At 36.2% G+C, this 18286-nt stretch overlaps 1 protein-coding gene across 1 annotated transcript; it reads right to left on the bottom strand.

The window, feature by feature from the left end:
* Positions 1-429: 429 nt before the first annotated feature.
* Positions 430-13627, bottom strand: LOC145690302 (coiled-coil domain-containing protein 167-like). The gene is made up of 4 exons (XM_081765077.1): positions 13529-13627; positions 9571-9629; positions 5340-5434; positions 430-1277 (listed from the first exon to the last, which is right to left on the bottom strand). The coding sequence occupies exons 2-4, from the start codon at positions 9604-9606 to the stop codon at positions 1106-1108; spliced, it is 303 nt and encodes a 100-aa protein (XP_081621203.1). The 5' UTR covers positions 9607-9629; positions 13529-13627; the 3' UTR covers positions 430-1105.
* Positions 13628-18286: the final 4659 nt, after the last annotated feature.

Genomic DNA, 18286 nt, shown 5'->3' on the forward strand with positions numbered 1-18286 from the left:
TACTTATCAACTATAGAAATGAAGTGAACCATTTACAGAGGCTCTTGTTCTATCTCCATAATGACCAATTACTTGTGGCCATATGAAGTGTATCCCTATCAAGACTTAAAAAAAGAGAGTATAAAAAATAGCTTTTGCTGATTTCACTTGCTAACGGGTGTAACTTCGATACTGTATATATTTAAGGAAGTAGTAGATAAACCTGAAATCTTCGAGACACGATGTAAGGATAGCAGCACATATTTCCTATATTCTGTGTTTCTCAAAGTATGATCAGCGGAGAAAGGAAAAATAAAATTCTACTAATTGTGTATTTAGCTGAGAATCCCGAACAGATATGGATTTTAAAATTTACTAATGTAAAGATTATACAAATTCTAATAACTTATAAAACATTCCTAAAGGTCTTCAATTATTTGAAAGAACTAATACTGTATATATATATATCTTTTATTAATACCATTTTAAAAATATAATTATAACGATATATGTTCAAAATATTAAAATATTATAAAATAAAAGATAAATTTGCTTTTGACGAGAACAGGAATAGGATAGTTCGTAGAACATTCTGATTAATAATAGTAGTCCTCACTTGGAAAAAAAAAAGTTTGAGAATTGCTGTTCTATAACAGTATCCACTGAAAAGAATCACACATGCATTGGAAGTATAATTCCAAATCATTTTTCAAAAACCTAACACTATTTAGAAACCAAAATGCAAATTTTCCCTGTAAATATCTGAAAATGTCTCATACTGGTGCTTTAATTTTGTTACACCAAGAAACATGATTTCCTGGCTTACCACAAATTACATAATACGCAGACGCTCTCTGGAACACTACCTTTTAGTTACATTTAGTCATTTGATCTGAAATAAATTTGAAGTTCAAAAGTTCAGAAAAATGTTACAAAGAAACCTCCTATATATAGTCTTGAGTTACAGAACAATCTTTTGTTCATTATCTAGGAGATGGCTTTGCGAAATTCGAAAATGCAAAAGCAAGGGAGTACTCTCTTGATTTTCTACCACACAACACTATTCCGTGTTTCAAAATTCCCTTACTCCAACAGGAATAAATGAACTTGGTTTATTCTATTTTCGTTATCTTTCTTTGAAGAACATATTATATAAACCATAAAACAAGAAGGATAATACTAGTAGAGCCATTGCTGCTATTGCACTTTTTGTATTTTCCTTTCGGAGATCTTTCAGCTCTCCTTCATGCTTCTTTAAAAGGCCTTTCACTTCCTCTAATTCTCTTTCTATTCGTTCTCTGCAAGACAAAATAAAATAACTAAATAAATATATAACTAGAACAACAGAAACCAAGACAATAATATGATCATTTCAAAATATGAAGAAAGTTAACGTAAATGAGGTACAAGGGTCCAGCAATGAAGACTAAGAGTTATATATAGTACGTATATATATATGTAACTCTCCCCCCATGTGTATATATATCGCACACAGCGAAGAAACAGTGCTGAAACAATGTTGCGTGATGAAATCGGATCAGCCCTGATCGTTGAAAAGAAAAGGCTCGTGCATACGTCTGTGCACAGGGTACGAGCAAACCACACTAGTGTGCCGCATACGAAATAGATTCTATTCGTGAAGAGCAATATGCTACTTTAAAGTTTCGCGTTCTTTTAAATCACGCATGGAAGCGTACAGATTGTTGCAACAGGCATATGGTAATGATGTTCTGCCGCAATCCACAGCAATTCGATAGTTCAAGAAGTTCAAAGAGGATTGTGTTTCAACAAAAACAAAGCAAGGCGGTTCCTACTCCAGCACCAGCAATAAACGAAACAATGATTAACACGGCTGCCGTCATTGTTTGTGAAGACCGACGAATAACAATTAACAGACTTGCCCATACATTACACTTTCCCATGGCAGTGCGTTTTCGATTCTGCATGATCATTTGAACATGAGACGCATTTGAGGCAGATTGCTGACTCCTGAATAGAAGATGGTACGAATATAAGTCTACAGGGAACTTCAACGCTAGCAATGGAGCACGAGGACGCATACTTGAATTCCACCATTACAAGTGATGAGACTTGGCTTCACCATTCCGACCCGAAAAACAAACAAGTCAGGTCAATATGGAAATCACTTGATTTTCTGACGCCAAAGATGGCGAGGGTTGTTCGGTCGGCAGGAAAAGAGATGGTCATTTCGTACTTAAACTACCGTAGAGTGGTGTACCAACATGAAGTGTCTTAACATACGACGGTTACTGGCGAGTATTACAAATCTTTTTTGGACATTCCTGCTACACATATAAAAGTAAATAAATAAATAAAATAAATAATAAAAAAAAAAAAAAACGACCAGAACTGCAACCTTCTGGTTAGCGCCTTCATCACGACAATGTGCCTTTACGTGTACAACCCAGCATTTGTGCCGCAAAAACATTGAATGTGTCCTCCATCTTTCCTAGTCTTAGATCCCTGTGATTTTTTACCTGTCTGAAAATTGAGCTAAAGTGGGAGCGCTTTGGTTCTTCAGAGGCTGTCGTGAAAAAGATATGCTATTTTGAAGATGTCACGAAGGACGGTTTCCAGCACGTGTTTCAGGAATGGCAGACGCACTAGCCAGAGTGCATTTAGCTGAATGGAGGCTACTTTGAAAAGTACCACACCAACCTGGACTCAGTTTAGTGTATCGCATGAGTTAAAAAAAAAAAAATAAAAGTCTTTTTGATTTGCCCTCGTAGTAACATGGAATTTTACAAATGAAAATTGTGTAAGTTTGTGCTTAAACCTCAACGCAATAAGCAGATTTCTACAAAAAATGTTGTTGCTTACATCCTTTACATTAGTACTGCCCATCTTTCCCACTTAGGAGTAAAGGAAAAGAGCATACAAATTAAACCGGAATTTTCCCATGTAGATCAAGGACAGGGTGACCATTCTCTAGCAATCTAAGTGGAATACGTAGCGCACTTTTAGGCTGCGTAAAACTTTACTAAGCTCCTGAGCTAGAGGCAAATTTAAATCTCCGGAGCATTCTTATTGCTTGATTTCTTTAAAAAAAAAAAAAAGTCAGTCATCAAAACATCTTCTAACAAGGGACATGTTTCGGTTCGAACGCGAGGATCAACATAAAACTTGGCAGACATATACAGGACTAAGTACTGACCACTGTAGGGTGAGTCATTCCCGTGTAAAACTCGTTCTTCGCCGACAGCGCCACCTAGCTTTCGAAACACTAGAAGTTAGATTCCGCATTGTAGGCGTTGAGTGAAGATCAGCCAGGTGCGTCAGTGTGTGGTAGTAAGCTCCAATTAGTGTTAGGTGTGATAGTCAGTGTGGAAAAATTGGGGAGGGCTTTTGTCATTAACTCCCTTCATGTAGTTTAACTGTTGAAACAATAAGTAAAGCGCAGATTTAAGGATGAAACCTCAGTTGGAGCGGGAGATGAGTCATTTGCAACATGTTTATGCAATTTAATTATCAATGAGTACGAAAATGAATTAGAAATGATACACAGTTTGACACTCGACAGAGATTACGAAGAAAATGGCACGGCACAGGAAGACATCTATGATAGCAGTTCAGAACTGGGACAAGGTAGTAGTCAAAGTGAATACGACGTATCTCAAGCACGAAAACTAAAAAGAACAGATGTTTTATCACAATTTACGGACGTGGAAATCCGAAGTACTACAAAGATCATCATGAAAGAGGATACAACTTGTATAGAAAGCTTCTGTTACGACAGAAGAAAATTATTCCGTTAAATAACTGCAAACCTATTTTGGATTATGGACACGCGCTGTTTGCAAACTCCGCTTCGTTCAAAGAATATCAGGAAGTGAAACTCCAAACAGTGAAATGTGTAGTCAATCAGATTATTTGACGATGTGTGAGCGCATGGAGCATCAGTGCATTACTGGCATTTATAGTGCTGGACTCTCCAAGCGGCAAAAGAAGTTGACTTAGCGGAATTCAAAGCATCGTCAACTTTCGTTAAAAATCCTAAGAACCAAGTAGGAATTATTTGACCCACTCTGAACTGCTATTATATACGTCTTCCTGTACCGTGCAATTTTCTTCAATATCTCTGCTGAGTGTCGATGTATGTATCACTTCTTCTTAATTATTTTCGTACTCACTGATAATTAAATTGCATAAACATGTCGCAAATTACCCATCTTCCACTCCAGCTGAGGTTTGATCTTTAACTCTGCGCCTTACTTTGTGTTTTAACAGTTAAACTACATGAAGGGGATTGATGCCAACACCTTGCCCCAATTTTTCCACACTGACTGCCACACCTAACACTAATTGGAGCTTACTACCACACGCTGACGCAACTGACTGATCTTCACTCAACTCCTACAATGCGGAATCTAACTGCCAGTGTTTCGAAAGCTAGGTGACGCTGTCGGCGAAGAACGAGTTTTACACGGGAATGACTCACCCTACAGTGGTCAGTACTTTGTCCTGTATATGTCTACCAAATTTTATGTTGATCCTCGCGTTTGAACCGAAACATGTCCCTTGTAAGAATCATTCACACAATGACCAGAAAAGAAAAGAAAGAAAAAAAAACAAGAAAAAAAGAAAAAAAACAGAGTAGCAAAAATACAGATGGCATACTTGAACCAATCGAACGGCCCATTCGATTCCCGGTGGGGATGATTCATTTCTTGTTCACCTCATTCCAAAGTGGCTCAGAGGTTCACCAAGGCTTCGTAAAATGGGACCTGCGGTGATACTCTCACTCCTATACTGCTTGCAGGCTTAATTAACCTGTCTTACTTGATAAGCGAATATTTACAGTTTCTTACACTAGATGGATACGAAATAGTACATGCAGTCAACCACCTGACAGTATGAAGATAAGTATGAGAAAAAGTCCCGATAACATTGGTTCGTTGGAACTTAGCTTAGCAGCTACAACTCTGGAAAATTGTCTCCAAATTGTTAAAAAAAATATCATCAACACAGAAACTTTGCATACATTGATATCGATTCAACGAGGAAAAGCATGAAACAATACCCACAGAATTCAGAGGTGCAGAAATCGTAGCTCGGTAAATTTGGATTAAATAAACGCTCTGATTTTTTAGTGATAGTGCAAAACATTTGTAGCTTGAGTCATGATAGTATCAGAACTGAAGAAAATTAAATAGTTTGTGTTTTATCTCGCTATTTACATTATTACGTTGCTTTACAAACTTCTGTTATAATAATAGAAAATGTGAAAACTATCAATAAGAAATATAGCTATTTTAATTATAAATTTCCGTAGTTCATTTCTAAGAAATATTTGCTCGTTTTACTGGTACAACGAGAAAGACAACGTAAAACTATCATACCTGTTTTCTAAAGTAAGGAATTTTGATTTCAAACTCGATTCCAAGCTTTCTACTCTATATAGGCACTCCTTCACTGCATCTTCGGTTTTCTCGATCTATAATAGAGAATATAACATAAAAATAACAAATAAGCAAAACTAACAAAGCACATGTTAATAAAAGCATACAAATTTTTATATTTAGTTTAATATTGACATCGTATTGCTTGCTCCAAATGATAGCAAGGTGCTCCTGGGATTGATTTCCGGAGAAAGGACATAGAATATTCGATGTTGATTGTATTTTGGGGCAATTGGAGAATTACATGAATTTAGAGGTAGCAAACTTTTATCTAAAAAGCCAGAAATAACAACAATGGGAATCGCTTTGCTCACTATTTATCACCAACTAGCAGCCTAAAGGCTGTTTTACATACTATTGCCCTTCGCGGACTTTATTTCAGGGAATTGTTTTAATTAATAGACGTATTTGGACCTCAGAGGTAAAGTATACCAACTCATGAAATACTAATTATAGAGAAAAGCAAAAGCCTGTTTTGAAAACATGCTTTTGTTGAACTGTGTCGAATGTTTGTTGAATATTGTAAAACTTATACAAGTTTTCTCCAAATCAAGTTTGAGATATATTTTCTTTAAAAATTTGTTGTATACTATAGGGCCTACCCTAACTTTATATTGTAGAATATTAATAATAATGTTAATAACCACTACTTATCAATTTTTTATACACAAAGATGATTTCAGGTTACAAAGAGAACGAAATGTCATTTAAACGCATGTGAGGGACACAAGACATAACATCAATTGGTGCAAGTTGAAGTGTTAGACCAAGAACAAAGGACATTGATAAGAAAGTGGGAAAAGGCCAGATTTATTGAAAAAGAACAAGCCTGTGCCATGAATTGGATGGAATGTAAGTTTTAAAACTGATAAGTAGTGGGGCAAGTTATTGAAACTTGTTTAGCTCCAGTTGTGTCTACCGGACCAGGGGAGGAAATGGATTTACGTTTTTAGTTGCCCCTTCGTGAACTCTAATTCTGATTAGATGAAAACATTCTGACCAGCCAATCAGCGTTCAGAACTAGTCTCAGAAATGTTGTTATATTAAGAGGCAACTCTCTATTGTACTGTACTGTGTCTGATGAACCAAGAGGTTCAGTTAGTTGACGAAACTGTTATACAATTATTATTTTTTTAAACTAAAACTTGCTTTGTTCAGAGATTTTTATTTATTTTGTGAAATTAAATTAGGTGAAAACATTGGATATTCTGGGGAAAATTTAAATAAATTAAGAAAAAGGATTTTCGACTTACATTTTAAGTCAACTAATAAATCAGATGCAAATTGCTTATAAATATTGAAAAGCCATTTTTAAACTACAAAAATTATGTTGCGAATAATACATGATGAGGTCTATCAGGCTATTTGTCAATGCTCTGTTTACACATTAAGGTGACCAACATGGATATACGAAGTAAAAGAAAAGAACATGTAAGAGAAGAAGAAATTTAGGATTATGCTATTTATGGTTTATCAAAACATCTAAGTATATTCAAACATAACTTTAAAGAGGTCCAAACCATTACGAAAACATCACTAATAGATACAGACGTGTTCGAGTTAAATTACATTAGGAGAAAACATCCAACGTTAAATTTGGATTATGGCAATCTTAGCAAGAAATGGAATACAGTTCTAAACAGCTTCATTTAAAAAAGCAATCTTTGAAATGAAATGAAATCTTTCAGTTTAACATCCCATCCCTATGTCCTTTAGGTAAAAACCCAAGCTGAGTGTCTTTAAATTGTATAGTTAACACATAAAAATACATACACGTTAAAGCAATCTGGAATATCTTGAAATAATATAGGTTATTTAATAATAATAATAATAATAATAATAATAATAATAATAATAATAATAATAATAATAATAATAATAATAAAGTGAAATTTTTAAATTTGTAAATAGTACGTGTATGTAGTTGCGTCTAAGATGATTTTATTTACGTATATGTGGTGAGTACCAAAATTACGAACCATCTGCTATACTTCTAAAACTAATAAGGGTACATTAATATAATTATACACGAATTAATTTTATACTTTAAGGCTTAACTGTGCAAAATTTCACGCTCCTAACTATGTTCGGTTTTAGTAAACGTCTGTGAGGCAAGGGCTTTTTCGATACTGACCTGAAATGAGGGATTTCACCGTACAGGAGCGTAATAACATTTGTGTGTCTATATTATGTAAAAAGTGTGGATATTCATTACTAGTTAAAGAATGTTTGCTATGACACGGCTGACTGTATTTTGCGGAAGTGCGTGCATGAATTTATAAAGACCAAAGTCAACTAAAGATTTGCCTAAGTCCGGAACTCCAATTTTATATACCACCATGGAGATCAATGCTCCTGATTAGGCCCTGAAGGACAAAAAGCTAACTGTTGGGAATATCTCTAACCTTACAAGATTCTCTCATTCCAGCGTGGGCGGAATTTTGACAAATCATTTGAAGTTATCCAATGGCGGTTCACGTTAGGTTCCTCGACAGCTGGATGAAGAGAAGAAGGTCTCCTGGCTAAGAACATCGAAGTGGTCTCTCATCCACTCTGCCCCAAGACTTACCATTCAGTGACCTCCGTCTGTTTTCAAAACTTAAGGGTTCATTGCGAAAAAGACTGAGTCCAGAAGCACCCTCGAAAATTCCATTTTGCAGTGTCTAAACCAAACCTTCAAAAAAGACTTCTCGACGGTTTCGATGGTAAGATACAAAGATAGCAAATGGCGTGTAGTTGTGGACAGGAGTGTCTTGAAAGATGACAAATATAGTATAACTCGAAAATTTGAAAACTGTGGGAGTTACGGAAAAACGTATGTAATTTCAGTATGCACCTCGTAACTCTTTATCTACAAAATTTCCAACTAGTGCGTGTAATCACTAGACTAGATGTTTAGGTACTAAAAACACGGAAATCAGACTTTATAATTCGAAATATAGGCAGCAAAACAGGCACTATGATTTAACTTGAAACAATGAAAATAAACATCTTATGATATACAAAAACGTAAATTACTCATAAAATCTAACTTAACACATTTTTACCTTTCAGCACTTACTTAACTGTCTTACATTTGTCCAACTACAATAGCTCACTTACATTTCCCGTGTCGACATTCTACATATCGGGCTGGAGCTTGACCCTGATTTAACGAAATTCTGATTTTGAAGAAAATTAAAAGAATAAACAATATTTAGCATTTACGTAATAATATAGCAGAGCAAAACAAGCAAAATAAATTTTACTGAAATTGATGCTAAGATCCCCAAAATGAATTTTAGCACTTACATATTATATATATATCAACATCCAGTTTCTAGTGCTTACCGATAATTAAAATGAAATGAAATGTTTCAGTTTTACGTCCCACGATTATGCCGGCTAGGCTAAAGGAGACGGCACCAGTAGTTGAAGAAAGCGACTATTGATATTAAGGTTTTGTTTGAAAAGTAAACTGAATAACATCTAATCACCTTTGTGAAGCCTACGTTCTATTATTAATGTCAGACAGTTGATGGCAACAGGTTGGGTTGCCAAAATCATTGCGGGAAAGCAACCATTCGATAAGAATATCCACCAAACACATAAAGAAGGTTAATGGTTGTTAAATTTACACAAATACTGATCAGAATGTTAAGCAATTCATTGCTGAGTCAAATGCGGAAAAATGAGTGAATGGATATTAAGAACCAACTTTTCTTTTATTATCCATTATTATGAGTTTTGAAATTAATGATGCAGTAATCAATAAAAATTTGAATTGCCATAGCCATCAATACACATAATTAGAATTCTTTGAAGGTGAAAAGTGCCTAGTCGTGGCCGAGGGCTAAGAACAGCGTGGTCCCGGGTTCGATTCCTATTGTATAGAAAGGATAGTATGTTATGAGGCTAAAGGTGTTTTATACCAAGAAAATTTAATTGAAATTGGTCCAGCAGTTTTAAGTTTCACTGACAAATAAATATACAGACAAACTACCCGTTAAATTTATATAATAGTACAGATATATATTTAAATGTGTACTTTTACACATTTCCATCTATTTATCGACCTATATTTAGGGTGATTATAATTAGTCCCACTTTCAAAATGCTGTAAAAAGAACCACTGGTCAGAACGACTTCAAATTTGAACTGAATATAATTGAAGAAGGGGAAACTAGCTCACCTCAGTTAACACTGATTTTGACTTTCCTCTGCCCATTCTGGTCCCAATTAATATTAAACCTGAAAGAGAAATGAATACTTTAAAAAATTATCCATTGCTGATAATAAGACTACGAATCAATTGGCATGACACTACTACATTGTTTTATAACACTACCAAGAATATAAAGTAGAAATCAGCAAAGATATGGTTTTATTATTTCAGCTCTTCTTTTGTTAACAGCGTTTTCACAAAGTATTCATTAAATATACATAAATCAAACCCATTTTAACTGGATTAACATTATGAAATTGTTATTACTAAACATTATATTACAATGCAGATCGAAGTAAGTTTAAGAGGGTATTGAAACAGCGCTGCAAAAGAGACCCAATAAATTAAAAATGAAATTTTTGAGTTTTACGTCCTACGGTTATGCCGGTTAGGCTAAAGGAGACGGTGATGATGAGAGATGAATGAAATGGTGGAATGAAGAAAGTGGGAGGAAACGGGAGAACCCCGAGAAAACCCACGCACACGGTGTTTGTCCACCACAAAGTTCACTTGGCGGGAGCAGGGTTTGAACCCGAGACCCCTAGCACCAGAGGTGAACGCCCCAATAAATTAGTCTTAATGTTTTCCGTGAGAAAATAATAAGTAAATAAAAATAAAGTAAATTTTAAAACTAAATTTACAAGATAGTGCAGCTAAGATAACTGTAATTTTGTAGCAGTTAGACAATTATTTAATTATATACTCAGTATTTGTAAGACGATGTTTATTGTTAAACAATTCGTCTTCGGAACATGTAAAATTGAGTTGATTTTGAGTTTAACGTCCCGTTCAGAAGCGAGGCTATATAAGACATGGACCTGCTGATTAACATGTACAATTATAGTCATTATTATGGTATATTGTCACGACGGCAAAGTTAATAACAAGTAAACATAATTTGCGATTTTCGATAAACACGTATCTGTAACGTTCTTCAGAACTTTGTTAAGTCATATTTTGGAAATATTTAAAAATGGAAGTTTCAGGAACCCCATAGAACCCTGAATCCCCAAAGGAATGTACGTTTATTTTAGATAATAAGTATTTTTGGAGTCATTGTTAGGCCTCGACAATAAAGTTTTCAAAATTGTACCGTCTAGCACGCAAACCCCACATATCTATGGTGGCGCTCATTATTTCCTCATATTTCGGTAACCGTTAGGTGTACAGATTGGTGGTTTTCGGTAAACTCTAATCTGTTACATCCTTTAAAATTTTCTTAAGACATATTTTGAAAGGTTTAAAAATGGAAATTCTGTGAACTTCATGGTATTCCCTAACCCCCACATAGGTGTGTGTGTTTTGCATTGAAACTACTTTTGAGGTTGTTCTTAGGATTCAGTAATTAATTTTTCGAATTTGTACCATCTAGTACGCAAACCCCACACCTCTATGGTGTCGCTCTATATTTCCCCATATTTCTGTAACCATAAGTCGTACCGAGTTGCAGTTTTTGGTAAACAGATTATCACTAAAAGAGCTTTACAACATTTGGTGCTGGTCAGTTTAGGCACACTACATTTTGCAAAATTTGCAGGAATATTCAATGCTCTGTATGGAAGGTTAAAATAAGTATGAAAGACGTCTGGAGCGTATATGAAAAATGACTGTATTAGATACCATTTTCTGTGGACGCAGTATTTCTGCACAGTGTACAAAAGCTGAAGTTTATACTTACAAGTGTAACGTTACTAGTGCGAAATCATTACAAGTGCTACTGAAACGTACTTTTTTCACTTTTCTGAATTTTAAATAATTTCTATAAATAAAAGGGGACACGTCAAAGGGTTGAAACTTGGTGAATGAGTACTTCTATATCAGACTTCTTTATCCAGAAAAGCTCATCTTCCTGACCATTTGCTTTCTTGCAAACATCGTCTGCTCAACTGGGAACTTTTAAGGTCAATTACCTACTTTTCACCCTGCTATAATTCATGGACGAGTGTTGTAGCTTACATTTTGTTGACCATTTTGGTTTTTGTTCCATATCGATAGAACAACTAGGGGCTGAAATACTTCAGATTCGGTAACCTCTTACAACACCATCAAATGGCGCATCTTCCAAAACAAATATGGCTGCCACTCAAAACTTCAAGTCACTAAAATTAAAATAATCGTTGTTTTGAACTAACAGCACGGTAAGGTAACATAAAAAATTAGATGTTTAAAAAATTGTCAAGCATCAATTTATTCCTTTCCTGGACCACTTCACATGGATTTACCCACTCGTAATGTTACGGAAACCCACCTTTTCACTACCCTCGATTACGTGTATACCCACTGTCACTGACACGCCTGTTCCTATCGGACATACCTAGCGTTAACCACCAGCTTAATTGGATAGCACTCGTAGTTTTAAGTCGGCAACTAGCACATGCTTTGGCATTTATTCCGAAGTTGGTCATCCGCCTGGTTTTCGACTAAAAGCTTAATAACAGTTACGAAAATTTAAAAACCATAAATTTTTACGACCGTTTTAAAAGGTTATAATACAGTAGAGTACGGTAGAGTAGAAAAAAATGAAATGAAATCTTTCAGTTTTACGTCCCATGGTTATGCCGGTTAGGCTAAAGGAGACGGGAGAACCCCGAGAAAACCCACGAGCACGGTGTTTGTCCACCACAAAGTCCACACGGCGCGAGCTGGGATCGAACCAGGGACCCCAAGCACCGGAGGAGAACGCTCTACCACTGACCCACCGCGCCCCAACGGTAGAGTAGAGTATTGTAAAGTAGGGTCGGGCTAGTTTAGGGTTAGGGAAGTTTGGATCGATTCTATTAAAATTTATCAAGTATAATTTCTCGTCTCTGCATAAGGATACCTAATGGAACGTCTCTGTACACCTGCAGCCTTGTCGACAATACAAATGCTCGTCATTTTCCCATAATCTAACCATGCAGTAACCTCGCGCGAAATAGTTCCCTCCGCTTGCCATTACTATATGTTTACAACCGCTTATATATTCATGTTTATAACCGCTTTAAAAAAAATACAACACAACTTTCGCTCTCCTTACATATTGTCAAACACAGAAACGAGTAAATTATCCATTTCTTCCCGGTAAATTGTCAAGATTATGATGAAAACGGACGACTAACTTTGGAACTCAATCCGTAGCTTTTATTTCATACACCTAAACGGTATATTTACTGTACATGCAAATCGTAAAAGAACCGTAACTTTTTAACCTTAATTTTCATTTATGATAAGCGGGATAATGCCATGTCGCCCAGCACGGTAACTCTTTAGTTTGGGCAAGGCAGTGATATCCCGTCACTGTTAGTATTATTCACAGGTGTCGTTGGTTCCTTTCTGTTGCTAGGGATTATTCATAGACTATGTACGACCTTAAAAAGGCAGTAATAAGGGGACTTTAATTTACTACAATATTGCCCTTGTACTTAATGCAATCAGTTCCTGTCACTGCCTTGCCTAAACTAAAGATTTGCCCCCAGCACAAAACTTTCGGAGGACAATAAGAAGATAATTAGTGAAAGTTTTTAACAATTATTTCGAGTGGTGTGTCTAAACTTGACCTGTACGGATTGGGGTACTCGCACACTCGTGTAGTAATACATTTTGAGTTGTTGTTATGACTCAATAAATGACTCGTACGTTCGAAATTCATCGTTCAACTTAAAACCCAAAAGTCCATACCAACCACATCCACTTTTTGTCTTTTATGAGGAAATTCATTGTAAAGTTGAAATAAACTAAATAGAAGACAGACGGTATTCTAAAAAGTGAACTGTTGTAGTTACACGTATCTCCGTGAACATTATGAGGAATATATGTATTTAAACTGTTTGAATTTTTCTTTACTTGAACGTTATTTTAATTCTCCAGGACAGTAATCAATTTACATTTACTGTCATGCATGCATTGTATAACTACAGATAATTCTTGTCTCGTGCCTTATACTTACGAATTGCCACGTCGCGATGTGAATTTCCTTTGTTAGCTGTTTACATTTTTCTTTTCAGAGTTGCAACACGTAGTACTAGAAAGTTTACTTTAGCACAAAAGAAAGAAAGGGAACTGACAAGCTTGGTGCAAGAAATTACATGCCTCATTTCGTAACGGTTTACGCCAGCGCAATATAAAACGCGTTGATATACTAGAGACCTGCACGGCCGGGCCTGGCCCAAAGCCCGAAGCCCGGCCTAGTCCGCGGGCCGGGCTTGGGCGGGCCGACTCTGCTATTTCTTTGGGCCGGGCCGGGCTTGGGCGGGCCGACACTGTTATTTCTTTGGGCCGGGACGGGCTTGGGCTGGCCGACACTGATTTCTCTTTAGATCGGGCCGGGCTGGGGTCGATCAATTGCAATTCTTTAATAATTATTGACTTTCGTTAAACGATAATTGGAATAAAGCCAAACGTTGAAGAAGTGTGTCCGTGAAAAATGTTACAAAGGATGCAATAGCTATTCACAGTTTGTGTTGCTTAGCGGCTCCACTTTCACTATAGAGGATTGCAGTCATTATGCGGTAAATTGAGCTCTGACCTTGCCCTTCACTGAACTCTAAATATAACAAGAAGGGGTGGGAATGTTTTGCCTGGCGCTAAACAATATTGCCATCTTCACTTTATGCTAAAAATCAATTAAGTTAGATTTGTGTTACAGGGAATGGAGTTTTTGTTCTCTCGATGACAGGCAAATTTCTGGGAGGCAATGGTACCATTCGAGAGCCAAGCGTCAGGTTGTGAACCAGAGTTTAGAAAATGTTTCTGAGGGTTAGGTCAAATTTAGTACTAAATTTTGAGAAAGATTGTGGCTCGAGCTAATTTTTTAAAAAAATTATCGGGCCGGGGTCGGGCCATAACCTTTTAAAATTGATCGGGCCCGGGCCGGGCTTGGGCCAAGAATTCTAAGAAACTTATCGGGCCGGGCTCGGGCCGAAAATCTCCAAAACTTTTCGGGCCCGGGCTGAACTTTTCGGGCCCGGGCTGGCCGGGCCTAGGCACGGTTGGGCCGGATTGGGCTCGGGCCGAAAAATTCGGCCCGTGCAGGTCTCTATGATATACCAGTCATAATTGATTTCTGCAAGTTTAGCTTCGGGTTACGTTCATCGGCGCAAATCTGTCTTCAACATTGGGAGGGGGGGACGGGTAAGACCGTTCTCATATTTTGTATATATAAGCGATGTTCAAAATATTTATGAACTTGAAAAACAATGCTGTGAAGGATCAGGGGAGCAGAATCGCCTTCAGTGGCGTATTTAGGAGGCTATCGGGCTCCAGCACGCCCCGAAATAAATTTGTTAGTTTTTCGCATTCCACGTACAACAATAATCCTTCTTACCATTTCTAAGAGTGTCATTCACTTTCCATTTTCTTATGCTCTTTGTTCAGAAATAATACTGTATTTGTCAAATTTCATTCCATGTAAGAACTGCGTCCTTTTGTTCTTTCTTTCATCCTTTCTATTTTTTCTGTTTCTTTTTCTTGACGTTACTTTCTTTCATTTCCCCTATCATAGTTTATCGACCGTTGTCACTTGTGATTCAAGTCGGCCGTCATCAGTAACACCAAAACTAAGAGGAGTTGATAAGAGAAACTGGTGTTCCACACCAACTTGCGCGGATATCAACATGACAGGACTTTAGTTATTATAATAAAGAAAATAATATCGTTTAGTTATTTTTAAAAGGAGAAAATACTTGAATTAAAGAAAATCAAAACGGAGAAATAATTAGTCCGAGAAATTAGGAAGGCCAAGAAGATGCTTCCTTCTTCTTGTATGAATAGAATAAAGGGTTAGATTCACTCCTAAATTTTTGTATCATATCATATATGATTTATCTATCTGCAATTCTTGCCATTATAATTTCAATTTATGCATAAACTAAAATATATTTAATTCTCAAACTCAGGTGGGGAATTGTCTACTTCCTTCCTTGTGTTGGGTATAGCCCCTCGAAACAAAATCCTAAATACGAAATTGGTTGGTCTTCAACATTGGGAGGTGGGCAGATTTGAGGCTTATTCTAGAGAAGGGAGATGAAACTCATATTACGGTAGATGAATCTGATCAACTGTTGTGGAGTATATTATATATTAGGCGATGTATGCCGTGAACGCATTCTGAAATCTGAATACATGCATATTTATAATTGGTATGTTTCTAATTAGGCATCCACAAAGATCCACGTTAAAACTGTTTTATAATAATATAAATAATGACTTCCCCAAAACTGAAGAAAGAATATCAATTATGTATGGCGCAACAATACTCTTTGAGCAAAATGATGATAATCTCAATAACATTACAGGAATCGTTACAGAAATCTGATGCGTGTCATATACTCTTTAGTTAACAGATGTAACCTTAAGGTTATGGAGAAAAATATTTCAGCAATTGAATTATTTCTTTGCTTACGAAGCATCCTCTCCAATGTTGCCACACTCCTATCTCTGAAGTGGGCTGAAAAATAGTACCAAATTGAAACAAAAAGGGCTGAATTCATTATTTTATACCAGTGTAATACATGGCTCTATAACACAAAGCTAAAAGAGGTGAAGTTCTAGAACACTCCCACCCCCTGCTTTCAAGAGTCTAAATCAAGAAAGTACTCATTTTAAAAATTACTTTTTAAAACATCCAAATAGAAGGAACCCGAAAAACCTTGGAAGTAGACGAAACTTTTCTCGCATATAGGAAGTATAACAGAGATCGCAAATTTTAAAGGAAAAATAGTTCTAATCTTCGGTACCGGTACGTGTTGCAAGGAAACCAAACGCGCCTCTATTTCAAAGTGACCAATAAAGCAAAAGAGTATTATGGCTATATTAGAAAAAATATATAAAACAAGGAACAAATCAATCATCTCCAAGTTCGTGTGTAAACAGTACGTTATAATAAAATATTAGGGTCTAGGAAAATTCGGTGTAGGAAATTTCGGTGTAGGAAAATTCGGTGTAAGAAAACTCGGTGTAGGAAAATTCGGTGTACAGAAAATTCGGTGTACGGAAAACTCGGTGTGGAGAAATTTAGGTGTAAGGTAGATTCGGTGTAATACATATTGAATATTACCACTTATGATAATTTACGACACTTTATATTGTGAAAACGAAGACCATAAAATGTAACGAATAAAATCTTATTTCCTATTTCAAGAAAAGCAAATTTATTTTTTTGCCTTCAGTCCACTACCTCTTGCATGTCTTTCTCGGGGTATTACTATAAACTACTTTTCATCACACAATGAAGCTGACACTTTTTGTCAGAAATAAAACAATTATAAGTTCAGAGAATAGTTATAGGAACAACTAAAAACACCTTTCCTATAGTACATCATGGAACATATACAAGGTGATTCTTTTAAAATTCATGGATTTCATTTGGTCTAGAATTTCTAACTGAAGTCCAATTTTCATGCGGTTTGCGGCAAATGATCAAGGAACGTTGGGAGATTTATGGAACTATGTTTACTGCTTTAAATTCATTTGGGGTAATATCGGCCACGCCTCTAGAAAAACAGCAAATATTCGCCACTGTATCGAATTGGAATTAGGTGAGGTGCGGTGTGGAGATTTGAGTTTCTTCGTTAGATGGCAACCTCGCGACGGTCAATACGAAACAAGAAACTGGGTTGTTGTATTGAGAATTATGCTGTGCTACTGTATCAATATGATCAGGACACAGTTACAATAACGTACTCTTTGGGGCAACGTGATTTTATCGTTAAAAAGTTTTTGGAGAACGGGATCTGTTGTTGCTACGCAAAGGGCATTTACACGCAACTTTGCCTCACGTTCTGCCCCAGACAGGAACATAATATGGTCGTTACTGAATAAATTGCAGGAAACAGGATCGCTTCTGAGGAAGACAGGGAAGCATCGGACCTCGCTGGCGGATGTTCTGAAAAGTGTCAGGTACCGCCTCTAAGTCACCCAAGAAATCTCTATTCAACATGTGATTTCGCTTCAAATATCCAATATCTCATTCGAACTGTAACGTACAATGGCGGATATTTTGCTGTTTTTTTTTTTTTTTTTTTTGCGGCCTGCTCTATATTACCCCGGATGAATTTAAACCAGTAAACATAGTCCCATAAATCTCCCATCCCTCCTTGATGATTTGCAGCAAACCGCATAAAAATCTGACTCAGTTAGAAATTCTAGAGCCAAATGAAATCCGTGAGTTTTCAAAGAATCACTCTGTATATACATATGTAAGATGCAAAAATATATTGATCAAAAAAGTCTTAGTGGAAAGGGCAATATAAAGCAGGATGGTTTTATCAGATAATAGTTGTACAAATACTTCACTTCTCTTCCAATCAGACACTTTAGTTTGTTTGCCTTAAGGTAAACAAACTAAAGTGTCTGATTGAAGGACAAATTTCTCGTCATGTAAGGGCCATAAAATGTTAAAATCCATCGAAATCTAGAATTCAAATAATTTCTGGAACACAATTCAATATAAAGCAATATAAAGTAGACAGTAAACAGTAAAAATGACAGTAGACAGTAAAAGTACGTTCTACACAAAATTTGAACTTCAAACTAATACACTCATTTATCCTCAAAGTTGAGTTTTTAATAAATCCTACGGTCTACTTCAGTTTGAACTTAAAACTAATACACTCATTTATCCTCAAAGCTGAGTTTTTAATAAATCCTACGACCTACTACAACGAATCTTTCTTTACACCGAACATTCCCCACACCGAGTTTTCCG

This window comes from Thermobia domestica, chromosome 7 (assembly GCF_964235325.1).
Source record: "Thermobia domestica chromosome 7, izTheDome1.hap1.1, whole genome shotgun sequence".
NCBI classification, from domain to species: domain Eukaryota; kingdom Metazoa; phylum Arthropoda; class Insecta; order Zygentoma; family Lepismatidae; genus Thermobia; species Thermobia domestica.

Bases quoted from the DNA above. Each gene is read 5' to 3' on its own strand.
- LOC145690302 (XM_081765077.1), bottom strand. From the start codon at position 9,606: ATGGGCAGAGGAAAGTCAAAATCAGTGTTAACTGAG. The intron at 5,435-9,570 runs GTGAGCTAGTTT...TCTCTATTATAG, and splicing joins CAAAATCAGTGTTAACTGAG to ATCGAGAAAACCGAAGATGC. The intron at 1,278-5,339 runs GTATGATAGTTT...TTTGTCTTGCAG, and splicing joins TTCCTTACTTTAGAAAACAG to AGAACGAATAGAAAGAGAAT.